This window comes from Emiliania huxleyi, assembly GCF_000372725.1.
Source record: "Emiliania huxleyi CCMP1516 chromosome Unknown EMIHUscaffold_12, whole genome shotgun sequence".
Classification (NCBI taxonomy): domain Eukaryota; phylum Haptophyta; order Isochrysidales; family Noelaerhabdaceae; genus Emiliania; species Emiliania huxleyi.
The window spans coordinates 601,284-614,041 of record NW_005201392.1 but is presented as its reverse complement, the minus strand read 5'-3'; the positions used below and the strand labels follow the sequence as shown (position 1 = coordinate 614,041).

Here is a 12,758-nt window from a genome sequence, read left to right as displayed (position 1 = left end):
GGCCCCGGCACCGGCGTCCGGAAAGGAGTCCGGGGCGATCGGGATCTGACGGTCATGAGTCTGAGGCGGCCGCAGCTCCTTCCCCCACCCCACGGTACCCGAACCCACCCTCCCCTACCCCACGGTACCCGAACCCACCCTCCCGTAGGCCGCAGCTCCTCACCCCACCCACCTGCTCGGACGACCGGCTGTCCGTCGACGGCGAGTGTCGCGCGGGGCGCCGAGAGGGCGGCGCCCCTCTTGGTTGTACAGATTCCTCTCGCAGCGTGTGCATGCAGGGCGGCGGCGTTCCGCGCCACGCCGCTCTCGGGTGCTCCTCTCCAAGGCCTCCCACTACCCGGGGGCAGAGGCTGCGCGGCTGCAAGCGAGGTGTGGCTATGTGCTCTGGATGCGAGACACTTGTCTCGCTCCTCTCCATGATATGTTGTACACCTGTTTTCGGGTGCCCCGTCTGCGCTGTGGCGTAGATCTCTGTGAGGAGGGTGGACTCAGTGTGGTACGGCTCTAGAGATGGCGCGCTCCTTGTCCTAGCCGTTCTCGTGTCTCTTTTTTGTATCTCTTGTGTTTCCTTTTGTTCTATTGAATGCCGCCGACGGCACAGCTCTGGACGGGTGCACGGCTGCGCCCCCCTGCGGGCTGCGGCGGCGGGTGCGGCCACTGAGCACTGTGCCCACTCTTTGCCGTCTAGGCGCTCTATCCAGCCACATCTCCACTCTTCGCGTGGCAGACTGGGGGCCGGCTCTCGCTGGGATCGCTACACACACGCTGTTACTCAAGTCGCGCGGGCCCAGCCATGTCGTCAGCCCACACTCCACAGCAGCCGGCCGTTCCCCCGTGTCCCGCCCTCGCCTCTGCCACCCCCCACCAAGCCCGTGTCCCTGTCGATCCGTTCGTTGGTGCTCTGGGCGCGACCGGGAAGCGCTCACTCGAAACCAGTGTACGTCGACCAGTCGGTGCGCACCTGCTCAATCTTGCGACGCACCGCGTCACGGTCGGCCCCAAACTGAGCGAGGAAGTCGGGCAGGCGACGCGCAATCACCTCCTGGCCAATGGACAGACCGACCCGGTTGTCCGAGTCGTAGTGCACGCCTGCTAGCGTCCGGAAGCGGGAGACAGCCCGGGCCCTCCTCGTGCGCGCCCGCTGCGCCGGAGGCGGCGTCGGCAGCAACCTCCGCGCCCGCCGCGCCGGCGTAGCAGTACACCGCGGAGAAGGGCAGCAAGCCGACGACGGTACCCGCCGTGTACGGGCCGAGCGACACCTGGGTGAACGCGAGCAGAGCCGATGCGAGCACGAGCGGCATGGCCGGCGACAGCCGCAGCAGCACGACGATGGAGAGCGCTCCCTCCTTGGCGATCGCGCGGTCGAGCGCGGCCCGCGATGTGCAAAGCATACAAGAAGGGGAGAAGGAAGAGGAGAGACGCCGGTGGTGACGAGGCAGAAACTAGCGCAGACGAGAGCAGGGCAGACCCGGGGACTGGGGAGCCGGAGCAGATGGCATCGGTCGGCATCGGCCGCCGAGGGAACGTTGGGAAGAGGCACGAGGAGGGCGGCGACCTCGACCGACTATGGAGGACCCGTCGCCAGACGACGCAGGGCAGACGACGGTGTCGGTGAGGCGTCCGTGCGCCTCTTTTTGAGTAACTTCTCACGGACGTCTAAGCGCCCCCCGGGGGGGGGGGGGGTTACGGGGGGGGGGGGCATCAGTGTGACGAAACCACTTCGCATTGGGAGTTTTCACGATCAGTTCCATTAAAGCCCCCGAATCAGAATCCCTAGGGTCAGTTTTGCTGCGGTCGCCGACCACACCCACAAAAAGAAGCAGGAACAAACATCGCATTCGCAAAGGGCCCGGGGGGACCTGTGTTCCTCCTTTTTACCCACCTCACACTACCCTTTCTGACAGTAGAGAGGTGTCCGTTTTTTATTTGTTTATTTACAATACTCCCCTGTCCGCCCCGACGCCTTTGGGCACTCTACGGTATCAAACCTCTCTCTGTCTCTCTTAGTCGCGGAGTTGGTCGTTTGGCCGATCGTGCCGGCAGCCCGCCGCCCCTTCACTCGGCGTGGAAGAGCTGCACGGACGGCGCGCCCGGCGCGGCGGAGGCGAGCATCTCGGCGTCGGGCACCGAGTCGTGCGCCTCGGTGTAGACGTGGATGCCTGCGGGCGGTGAGGCCGTCGGCGTGCTGCCCTCGAGCTGCCCTCGGGGAGAGAGAGAGAGAGAGAGAGAGGTGGGGGGGGGAGGGGGGGGGGGAGAGCCCCGTGGCTCTCCGCCGCCCCGCAGGAGCGGCCCTACTCCGGCCCCACTCAGGTCGGGCGCCACGTCTCCCCATGTCCATGTCTCCCCATGCCTCCCCTTATCCCCATGTCTCCCCTTATCCCCATGTCTCCCCTTATCCCCATGTCTCCCCTTATCCCCGTGTCTCCCCTTATCCCCATGTCTCCCCTTATCCCCGTGTCTCCCCTTATCCCCGTGTCTCCCATCAGGTCGGTCGCCTCGTCGAAGGGCATCGACAGCGCGAGCGCGGAGAGACCGCCCAGCTTCGCCTCCTCCATCATCATCGCGGCGAACTGCATGGGCTGCTTCCCCTTGTTGCACGCCTAACTCATTGCCCACTCATGGTGAACCCGTCACTGCTCGTGCACACGGGCTGCCTCCCCTCGTGGCATGCCACGACCCACGAGGGGACCTTGATCTCGTCGCAGCCCGAGATGGCCGCCCGCACCGCCTCGCTCACCGCGCCGCTGTCCGCGTCGAAGTGGCCCCGCAGCAGCTCGAGCACTCGCTCCTTCCAGCGCGGGAACTTGCGCGCGACGTACAGGCGCGCCTGGTTTGGCTTTGGCGCCGCCGCGCCGCCGTCGGCCGGCTTGCCGCCCTTGCCCTTGGCCTTGGCCGCCTTCTTCTCGTGGTTGGCCATGGCGGTGGCGATGACGCTCGACACCTTGACGCAGGGGCAGCACAACATCACAAGTCGACTCAGAAGAGGAGTGTTGTTTACCGTGTCGCCGACACACCTTGAAGAAGTACGCGCCATCTCGGCGATATCTCGGCGATATCTCGGCTATCCGCACACCTTGAAGAGGTACGCGCCGGCCGCGGACACGCCCGCGTCGATCGGCGCCGTCGGGGTCGGCCACGCCGCGCGGACGGCGCAGCCCTCCCTGCCGAGCACGGCCGACCAGACCTCCTCGGACCTATTCAGTAGTAGTTGGCCAGTCGTGACGGGGGTGGGTCTAGAGTCATTCCGGCCAGGCCTCCTTGCGGACCAGTGCGGCGTGATCGGCACCATCAGCAGAGCCTGCCACTCGACCCACCTGGCGTGCAAGAGACCACCCTCAGACACGCTGCTCAGACTACTCTGTCCGCAGGCGCCCGCCGCTCGACCCACCGCCGCGTCAGCTCGGCGGCTTCTCTCGGCTCCTCTCGGCTCCTCTCGGCTCCTCTCGGCTCCTCTCGACCCACCGCCTCTTCTCTCGGCTCCTCTCGGCTACTCTCGACCCACCGCCGCGTCAGCTCGGCGTCGAGGCCCGACTCGACGCAGCCGGAGCGGTAGCGGTCGCGAGCCTCCTGCATCCCGTACCACGCATGCTTGAGCGCGTCGCGGAACCGCATGCTCGCGAAGCCCTCCGTCACGGCGAGCACGAGCCTGTTCACAGCTAGAGCTGTGAAGAGGTGCTGCTCGCACCCACACCTCCGTCACGGCGAGCACGAGCCGGTTCATCTCGTTTGCGAACCACGCGTCGAGCCACGTGGCGGCGGCGCCCGCCGGCCGCATCGACGCGTCCTTGGCGCTGCCCGCGAGCGCGGCGCGCGCCCACTCGAGCTCAGCGGTGAGCGAGAGGATGGAGCGGTCGGCGATGGTCGTGTCGAAGTTCGCGTTGAGGATCCCGTCGCCCGCGTCGGCGCACGCAAAGCGGGTCGCGTCGGCGCACCACTTCTCGCACGCCTGCAGCAAGCCGATGAAGTTGCCCTTGGACTTGGACATCTTTTCAGCGTCGACCTGCACGTGGCCGTTGCAAAAGATCGAGCGCGGGTACTTAGCGGGGTCGTCCTGCCAGACGGCCGCGTGGTTGTAGAGGCTCATCGTGAGGTGGTTCGGGATCAGGTCCTTGCCAGACACGCGCATGTCCACCGGGTACCAAAACTCGAACTCGCGTCGCATGCTCGCGAGCGATGCGGCCGGGACCGGCGCCTCGCCCGCCGCCGGCTCGTACGGCTTCCCGAGCAGCACGTGGTCCCAAAAGCCTACGGGGGTGGCTCCAAGGAGGCTCCGAGGAGCTGGGGCTGCAGCCCGCGGCACGGCGAGAGGGCGTCGCAAGCGCCCTCGCTGCACTGCTCGGGCGCGACGGGCGCCTGTTGGCAGGTGACCCTCCAGAGTGAGTCTTGAGAGGCACCCGGTCCGTGCACTGCCTCGGGGCGGCGGGCGCCGTTGCGCGGTCGGTGCCAAACATCGAGCTGCCCTGCAGCAGGTGCGCGACGGTGTAGTAGGCCATGTAGATGGTTGAGTCCGAGAGCGACTCGATCAGGAACTGCGTGTCCCACGGCATGCGCGTGCCTAGCACGGTCCCACAGCTGTGGCGATGGAGTGCGCTCCTCCTCCTCCTCCTCCTGCTGCGCGCTGCAGGCGCGCGCCTAGCCCGAACGAGCGAGAGCACGCCCAATCGCCGAGCCAGCCGAGCGCGTCGCGGAACGCCTGACAGTGATGCCGGGGCGTCACACAGTGTGATGCGAGTACAGGTTGCACCCGATCATGCTGAGACCACGGGCTCGGCATGGTGACAGACTGCATCTGTGACTCCACTCTTCTCGCAGTGGGCTGTGCGCCTTGTGGACGGCCGGATTGTAGCACTCGAGGCCGCCGAGGTGCTCGCCCACGCGCGCCGCCCACTCCTCCTCGCCGTACTTGAGGTACCACTGGTCCACCAGCGCAACCACGCACTCGACGTCCGGCGTCGAGCGAGGCGTGACCAGCCCCTCCGGCTCGAGGTAGGTGATCGCCTCGCCGTCGGCGACCATCTTTGCCTTTGTCTTGAGCTTTGCCTCCTGGACCGGGAGGCCGGCAAAGGGGCCCGCCGTCATGACGCCCTTGTAAAAGCCGGCGGTGTAGCAAACGTCGTGCGCCTCCTTGAGCTTCTCAACCTCCTTCTGCGACGCGATGCCGAGCTTGTCGCACATGAACTTCGCGGCAACCTCGCCCAGCTCGGGCGTCTGGAGCACCGGCACCACCTACACCTCGGCTCGATCTCGGCTCGATCTCGGCTCGATCTCGGCTGATCTCCAGCCGCCTCTGGGGGGGGGAGGGAGGGGAGGGAGACCACCTCGAAAGGGTCGATCCACTCGGCGCGCAGCTCCGCGCCCGCCTGCCCAGAGTAGTACTCGCGCTTCTTGGCGTTCTTCATGTCCATGAAGGCGGCGTAGTCGTCCGGCGAGTCGGAGGGCACCTGAGTCGACCACCAAACCCACCCGTTAGGTCGAGAGGGAAGCGGCTCGTCCGGCGGGTCGGAGAGGGCACCGAGGTGACGATGGCGGTGCCCTTGGTCATCGAGATCGTGAGGAGGGGGAGGAAGTGGATCCGCTCGTACGGGCAGAGCGGCGCCTACTCTGACTCAGTGGCCAGCACTCACAAGAGGGAGGCGACCAGCCCCGTGCGGACAGAGCGACCGGCCTTGACGGCGGCGCCGAGCAGCTCGCGGCCGAAGAAGGTGGCGAGCTGCTTCGGCCTGCCCCACTCCGGGAAGAGGTCTTGGAATGCCATGTTGCGCGCCGCACGCGCCGCGCAGAGGTAGACGACGCCCTCCCCCGCCTACACGCGCTGAATACGCCAGCCTCAGGGCGGGAAGACGGTGGTGTGCAGCGTATTCAGAGCACCGCGTGAAGACAACGGACACGAACACAGGGAATACAGCTGAAATAGGCTAGCTGAGTACGTGCCCTCTCGAGCGCTGGTGGGAGCACAAGAGTGTGCGTCTTCCGCTGCTAGGCTCGCCTCGAAAGCGCCGTACTCCCCCTCGGGCAGGATCCACGCGTTGGTCTGGCCGCACATCGTCTCTGGCCGGAGCGTGCCTGTTGCCGCAGCGGTTGCCGAGACGGGTCAGCGGTGTGCCGCGGCTGTCTGGCGGGGAGCGAGGGCGGAGGGGCAGAGGGGCGGAGGGGAGGAGGGGAGGAGGGGAGGAGGGGAGGAGGAGAAGGAGGGGAGGAGGGGCGGAGGGGACGGAGGGGCGGAGGGGCAGGAGGGGAAGGAGGGGGAGGAGGGGCGGAGGGGGGGCCTGGAGAGCGCGGGAGTGCTACGGCGAGGGTGGGTCTCCAGCGGCGCCTGCGAGGGCGTAGACCTGCGAGCCCGCGAACTTTGCGAGGACGGGGGGGAGGGGCTCGAGGAGGCGCATCTTGATGGCCGTGTACTCCTGCGGCGCGACCCCCTCCCCCTTGTCGCGGTCGTGGTCCATGCACGGCTGCGCGTCCGCCTCGGAGAAGATGGAGGGACGCTTGCCGAACGCGACAAAGCCGCCGGCGCGCAGCTTTGCAAACTGCCAGCGGACGAAGGAGTCGTAGTACGGGTTGTAGTCGGTGGTGATGAAGGAGCGGCGCCAGTCCACCCCCACGCCGAAGCGGATCAGGTCCGTCTTGCCCAGCGGCGGAAAGTACTCGAGCCAGTAGACAGGGTCCACAAAGGGGACTGCGGTGGCAGTGGGTGCGGTGGCAGTGGGTGCGGCGGCAGTGGTTGCGGTGGCGTGGTTGCAGCGGCGTCGGGGTGTAGTGGCGTGGAGTGGGGTGGAGTGGCGTGGAGTGGTGCGCTGTGCTGCGCTTTGCTGTGGTGCGCTGCGGTGCGCTGTGCTGTGCTTTGCGTGCGTTGCGCTGCGGCCTATCTCTGCTGCGCCTATCTCTGCTGCACCTATCTCTGCAGGGCTTAGCCCCATGGCGCGGAGGATGTCCCACTGGTGCATCAGGCCGCCCGTCTTTGCGACCACCTTCTGCGGCTTCCCCTTCGGCTTCCCGCCCCCGCCGCCCTTGCTCTCCTTCTCCGCCTTTCCGCCCGCCGCCATCAGCTTGAGGTCCTTCTTTCCGTCGGGCGACTTTGCGAGCGGGCGCGAGTCGGCGCCGGCGGCGCCGCCCTCGAGGAGCGTGCGCACCTTGAAGGCGTACTGCGACCCCACCACCAGCCCGTCGACCCTCGCCACGCACTGCCCCTCCTCCGCCGCGGACGCGGGCAGCCTCGCGCGCTCCTGCCACTCGCCGCCCGCCGGGCCCTCGCGTACCAACACGAGGTACTCGACGAGCGCGAGGCCGCCGGTGCAGGTCGGAGCGCGCCAGCCGATGGTGATGGCGCCGCCGGCCGCGTCGACGCCCCCCTCCACCACCTCGGGCGGCGACGTGGGGAAGTTCGGCAGCGGCGAGCCGTAGAGCGCGAACTCGTTCTTGAGCTTGTGCGCCGCCGCCTGGATCGGCATGCCCGTGCAGTGGAAGGCGAACGGGAAGAGCGCCTTCTCGCCGCGCATGCGGTGGAACGCCACCGAGAACTCCGCCTTGGTCAGCGAGAAGGCGTGGCCGAGGTGCAGCCGGCCATTCATGTATGGGTACGGAAAGGTGACGAGGTACTTGCCGCCGTCCCAAGTGCCCTCGGCGGGCGCGTCCTCCTCGAAGGCCCTTGTTTCTTCCCACTTGGCCTGCGCGCGAGCCTCGATGTCGTGAAGCAGGTCGCGCCGAACGGTGCTGCGCGGAGCGGCCATCTCGTCGTCGCCTGCGACAGCGCGTGTGTCGAGGACGAGGTCGATGAAGCAGGGAAGAAAATCGAAACGCGGCATTCATTGTAGCTGGGAAGAGGACCGCCGCAAGCGGCGTGGCGTGGAGCGGTTGTGCATCCCTCCGGGGGCCCCTCTGCGCCGGGGAGGCGTTGTTGGCGGCTAGGACGCAAGCGTCCGTCGCCCTTTTCAAACTCGGGGCCCACTCCGCTACGCTCCGACCCGAATTTGGAGGGCCTAATACGAGCGTCATCTTGTAGTGAACAGGCCGACTTCGTGGTTTGAGCGCCCAGCGCAGACCGACCGACCGCAGGGGGGGGTCCGGTCGACGGCCGCGGAAGACCGCAGACAGACCGGAGGGGGGGTCCGGTCGGTCGGAGCGCAGACCGATGGGGGGGGGGGGGGGGGGGGTCGGTCAGGTTGGCTCGTGGGTCACACCGCACACGCTCGCCGCAGCTGTGAATAAATTATTAGTCTCTCGAAATACTAGAGACACAAGCGCCCTCTCCCCCCGTGTAATCACTCCTCGTCCGGAGCGGGCTGCGCTCTAGAGAAGCTCAGGGTTGGGTCGGAACACAAGCTCGTCAATGTCCCCGCCCACGTCGAGCCGATGTGCGATGAGCCCGGTGTGCGGTGAGGGCGGAGGCGATGTGTCTCGATCACAATTCTGCGTGTAGTCATCGGAAGGGACGATGCGCGCGTACTGTGTAGAACTGGAGCGCTGCCACAGAGATTGTACAGAGCGACGGCAAGCACAATCAGGCCTGCCTACGCCGCGTGGATGCTCCACATACACGTATGTGAGTCGGGCTGGCTCGAGCCTCCTTCGTTGCGTAACTAGTTTGCATAGCGAAACCGGCGATTCGAAGCCTGTGGCGGTTGGGTTCGCTAAGAAGGAGGGGGAGAGAGCGTTGAGGGGGCTCACGGCAAGGACACGGACCGAGGGAGGGGTCGGTCGTCACACACCTCCCGCCGCCGAGAGAGCGACCGACCGGAGGGGGGGTCCGGTCCACCTCTCGGGGGCAGACCACCGACCGGCGGGGGGGTCCCCACGAAGTAGGGGGGGTGGGTTCAAAGTGACGCTCGTATAAAAGTTTAAGGTGTTGCTGCGCAAAAGGGGTCGGACACAGGGCGCAGCTCATGCTAAGAGCTAGAAGGGGAGATGGAGAGAACAAGCACCCTGTCCCGTTATTGCGTACACCAACACCACAAAGCTCCCTCTCACTCTCCTGCTCCTCACACTCAGGGGGGTCACGACTACCGAGTCCCTAGAGTCTAGCTGCCACGTTCAAAACCAGGACGGCGACAGTGATGGTGCTATCACGGGCATGGTCAGTAGGGGAAAGTGGAGCGGGGGGGGCGAGCGTCAGCCAGCCAGGTACGGGATAGTAGAGCAGGCGCTTTGTGGGTGGCGGGTATGGGCGGCGGCGCTGGGTGGCCGGCCGAATCGTTAGCGGAGCTCCTCCCTCAAAGCTCGATCACGCATGACGCACGATGAGTGACAACGTCGGCGAGCTTCTGAATCAGGTTAGATTGCTGGAGCACCTCCGACTCCTCCTCTGAGTCAGACACGACAACGTCGACTGCGCCCTCCTCCTCCCAAGCTCCCATTGGTCGACTGCGCCCTCCTCCTCCGCCTCCAATTCGCCGACTGCGCCCTCCTCCTCCATGGGCTCGATCCGATTCCGCAGCGTGTCGTCCCCAGCGCGGGAGGCGCCGTGTGGGGGAGCTTCAGGAGTGACTTAGTTTTGCCGAAGGGGGACTCGTTTCCTCGCTCGTGCGCGCAATGCGTCTCTCCACCCCACCCAACCCAGTACCGTTGGTCCTGGCGTGCTAGTGTATGTGTCTCTAGTCTCTAGCCTCGTGGTAGCATGGTGACTCTCTTGATAAGAAACGGGCATAAACGTGAGCATCCGTTTGACGACTGTTTTTGGCTTTCAGTGTCAAACAGATCGACTGCGTTTGGTTTTTATCGGTTGGTATATCCCCCCCCCCCCCACTAAGGCGGACACTCGCGTCGTCCCAACATGGCGCAAGCACAGCTCAGCCCAGTCGCTAGCTGCGCCTACCTTGCGCAACGGAAAATGTCATCGAAACATTTGGGTGCTCATTGATTGATGCCGGGGAGTAAGTGAAGCTGAACTCTTCTCTACGGCACTGGGCACGGGACTGGCGCGCGCTGGCACTAACAAGGCGCAGACGGTAAGAAAGCCAGCTCGTAGAGGGGAGAGCGGGGTAGACGAAAAATACTAGCGGGTAGCACGAAATACTATTAGTGAAATACTATCTAACGACCGACCCTCTGGCTTGCACTCTATACGCCTTACAGAGGGACACATCATGGGCGTCTTGGGAGGCCCGAGGCGCAGTCGGGATTTTATTCCCGAGCTCTGAGCGGCTCAGGGCGGCTAGTACACATGACCGACATGCTAGCATATACGTGTGGAATATTTATTAGCTTGGATGGTGGCCGTCAGGAAGCCGCGACGAACCCTACCTGTACTCAGGTACAGACAGGTGGGCAAGGTAAAGGGTCAAGCCCGTCTCCACGTTGTAGGACCCGTCAGTCGTCATGTCTGCGATCGTGCGCCACCCGAGAGCGCAGGCAGACCCGAATTAGCTATCACAGTGAGCTAAAGACCCCGATGTAGGTGACCTCGCACTCTCTGCACGCGAAAGTCCGTCGCTACGACACGTACCGACACGTGTGTCGCCTACTCGCCTTACTTACAGCTATATTGCAGATTTGTCAATGGTACCGCGTCTGCGACGCGGGCGCCTTGCGGGCAGAGCCCTTAGCCACCCTTTTATGTCTTGCGCGGTCAAAATTGACAACGTGTGTATGTGTTGAATTGAGGGCATTCGACAAATGGACACAAATATGAACGCACGGCACCGGCCTACACTGCGGGGTGGACGGCGCACGCACACACAACCTCTTGTTTTCAGATCGTCTGATGGATATTCCGCATTCCGCGCGGTCTCCCTCTGTCACGCTCAGAGGGCGGCGCCCCCAAAGGTGGCGGCGGCGAACGAGGAGCGGCGAATCTTAGCGCACGATCGCTCCGTCCTGTGGCGAAGTTTGGCCGCAAAGCTCGCAGCCTTCAGGCCGACGCGCGCGGTGGACAGGGCCTCGCCACCTGCCGACTCGATGAGCATCTTCTTCATGTGCTCGACAGCCTTTTGCAGCTCCCCTTGCGGGACGACAGAGCTGGAGATGGTGATGCACATGCGGCCGTCGACGCAGACGCAACAGACGAGGAAGTAGGTCGCCACGCTGTAGGTGGGCGCCCAGTGGTACGTCACGCCGCCAGCGCCCTCGTGCATCGAGCGTAGCCCGTAATTGTTGAACCAGAAGATCTTGCGCGGGTTAGCGCGATACCCAGACATGCCGTAGACAGTCTGGTTGATGAAGCTCCACGCCGCGTTGCCGGAGAAGCTCTCGATGTGCTCGATCAGGCCGGTATAGAACTTGGACGCCCACGACTCGCTGCTCAGCTCGTCGAGCGTCGGACGGGTGCCGAGGCCAATCAGCCAGTTCCCGCACACGTTGCGCTCAACCTTTGGCATGTAGTAGCGGCTCTGGCAGCTGACCTGCGTGAGGAGGATCGGCCGCTCGACCTGGTACTTTTTCGGAACGCTCTTCGCAGCCTCCGCCGAGGTCGTCATGAGGTGAGCGAATGGCTTCAGCTTCCTCGCCTTGAGTGCAGCGGTCATCTTTGCTGTCTCCTCGAGGCTGAGCGACTCGATGACCGAGCAGCATTCGGGACTGGCGCACCCGAATGCGTCGAAGAGCTCACGCGAGAGAAGCCACCGGCCGTACTGCACCGCCATCGTGTAGCTGGTCCCGACCGCGCAGCGCAGCGCCGGCAGCGCGCCAAGCTTCTTCTTGAGCTCCTCGTTCTCGGTGTCGAGCCGCAGGTCGAGCTCGGGAGAGCCCACTGTAGGCCGGACAAGCGGCGCCTCGCCGTCGTAGTACGTGGCGACGAAGCCCTTGATGAGGTTGAAGCAGGAGGTGCCATCGAAATCGCGAAAGTTCGTGTATCCGACGACGAAGGTCTTTGACGGCGCAGTCAGCACATGCACGTAGTGGACCTTGGCCGTGGACGCCAGGTCCGTCATGCGGTACTTGTGCCACACCTCTGGCTTCATCACCGTGTCGGGGATGGTAGTGACTAGGATCCGTGCCTCTTCCTCGGCAAAGCCGTTGCGCACGCGGAAGGCATCGAACGCCTGCTTGGCCTTGGCCTCGTCCCACGGCTTGGGGAGCTCAGTGACGTTGCAGACGTCGACGAGAGAGAAGAGCTTCCGAATGATGCGGTTACTGAGAGGCAGGGTCGTGCTAGCGGCGAGGCCATGCGCGCCGCCGTGGTACGTGTAGGCGATGAACCAGGTCCACAAGTTAAGGAAGAGGGAAACGCAAAAGACGACGATGCCGAGTGGGACCCACATCAAAAGGCCGATGGCGTTCAGGATGGGTCCGGAGTTCGTGCAGGGCAGCCACTGGTACTTGCGCGGTGGGTGTGGCGGGTACGGGCAGTCCCCCTTGGCGTGCACGGCGTCCCACTCGGCGCGCCACATCGGCAGTTTGCCGGCGCTGTCCTTCGCGCTGTCGGCCACTTTCATGGGCTCTTGGAAACTGACGCGCGTGCTGGCGGCAGAGCATCGGCCGTTGCGGAGCGAGGGGCGGCGCTGGGTGATGGGCATGTCTGAGCGCGTCGTCGAGCTGGGTGACGGGCTTCCCTTGTCCAGTGATGGGCTTCCCTTGTCTGGACGCGTTTCGACGGTAAGGGCGAGTCCTGCTATGACTCCTTGATGGGAAAGGGTCTGTGTTTACGGCCTTCTTCGATTTCGCCCGCCGAAGTTGTTGGCAAACTTGCCCGGCGCCGTCACACCCTACCTAAGGAAGTGCCCACACGTGTGTGCCAAGGAAACGTCCAGCCATACACTTTAGGGGCCTAGAGAACGAGGCTTCGGCCAACGATATCATTACTGCTCCACTCAGCGCCGCCCCTCGCTCCG

The 12,758-nt window shown here is 64.9% G+C and overlaps 2 protein-coding genes across 2 annotated transcripts; both read right to left on the bottom strand.

Annotated features, from left to right (window-relative positions):
- Positions 1-922: 922 nt before the first annotated feature.
- Positions 923-1,391, bottom strand: EMIHUDRAFT_200551 (hypothetical protein; the record flags this gene model as incomplete). Its single annotated transcript, XM_005790473.1, has 2 exons — positions 923-1,089; positions 1,115-1,391. 2 exons carry the CDS (start codon positions 1,389-1,391, stop codon positions 923-925), a joined length of 444 nt encoding a protein of 147 aa, XP_005790530.1.
- A 515-nt stretch (positions 1,392-1,906) lies between these two features.
- On the bottom strand, positions 1,907-7,799 carry EMIHUDRAFT_462265 (hypothetical protein; the record flags this gene model as incomplete). The annotated part of the gene is made up of 15 exons (XM_005790472.1): positions 1,907-2,160; positions 2,493-2,600; positions 2,690-2,941; positions 3,074-3,194; positions 3,267-3,314; positions 3,503-3,624; positions 3,692-4,245; positions 4,334-4,555; positions 4,633-4,693; positions 4,825-5,226; positions 5,319-5,441; positions 5,513-5,596; positions 5,639-5,803; positions 6,330-6,673; positions 6,890-7,799. The coding sequence occupies 15 exons, from the start codon at positions 7,797-7,799 to the stop codon at positions 2,056-2,058; spliced, it is 3,621 nt and encodes a 1,206-aa protein (XP_005790529.1). The 3' UTR covers positions 1,907-2,055.
- Positions 7,800-12,758: the final 4,959 nt, after the last annotated feature.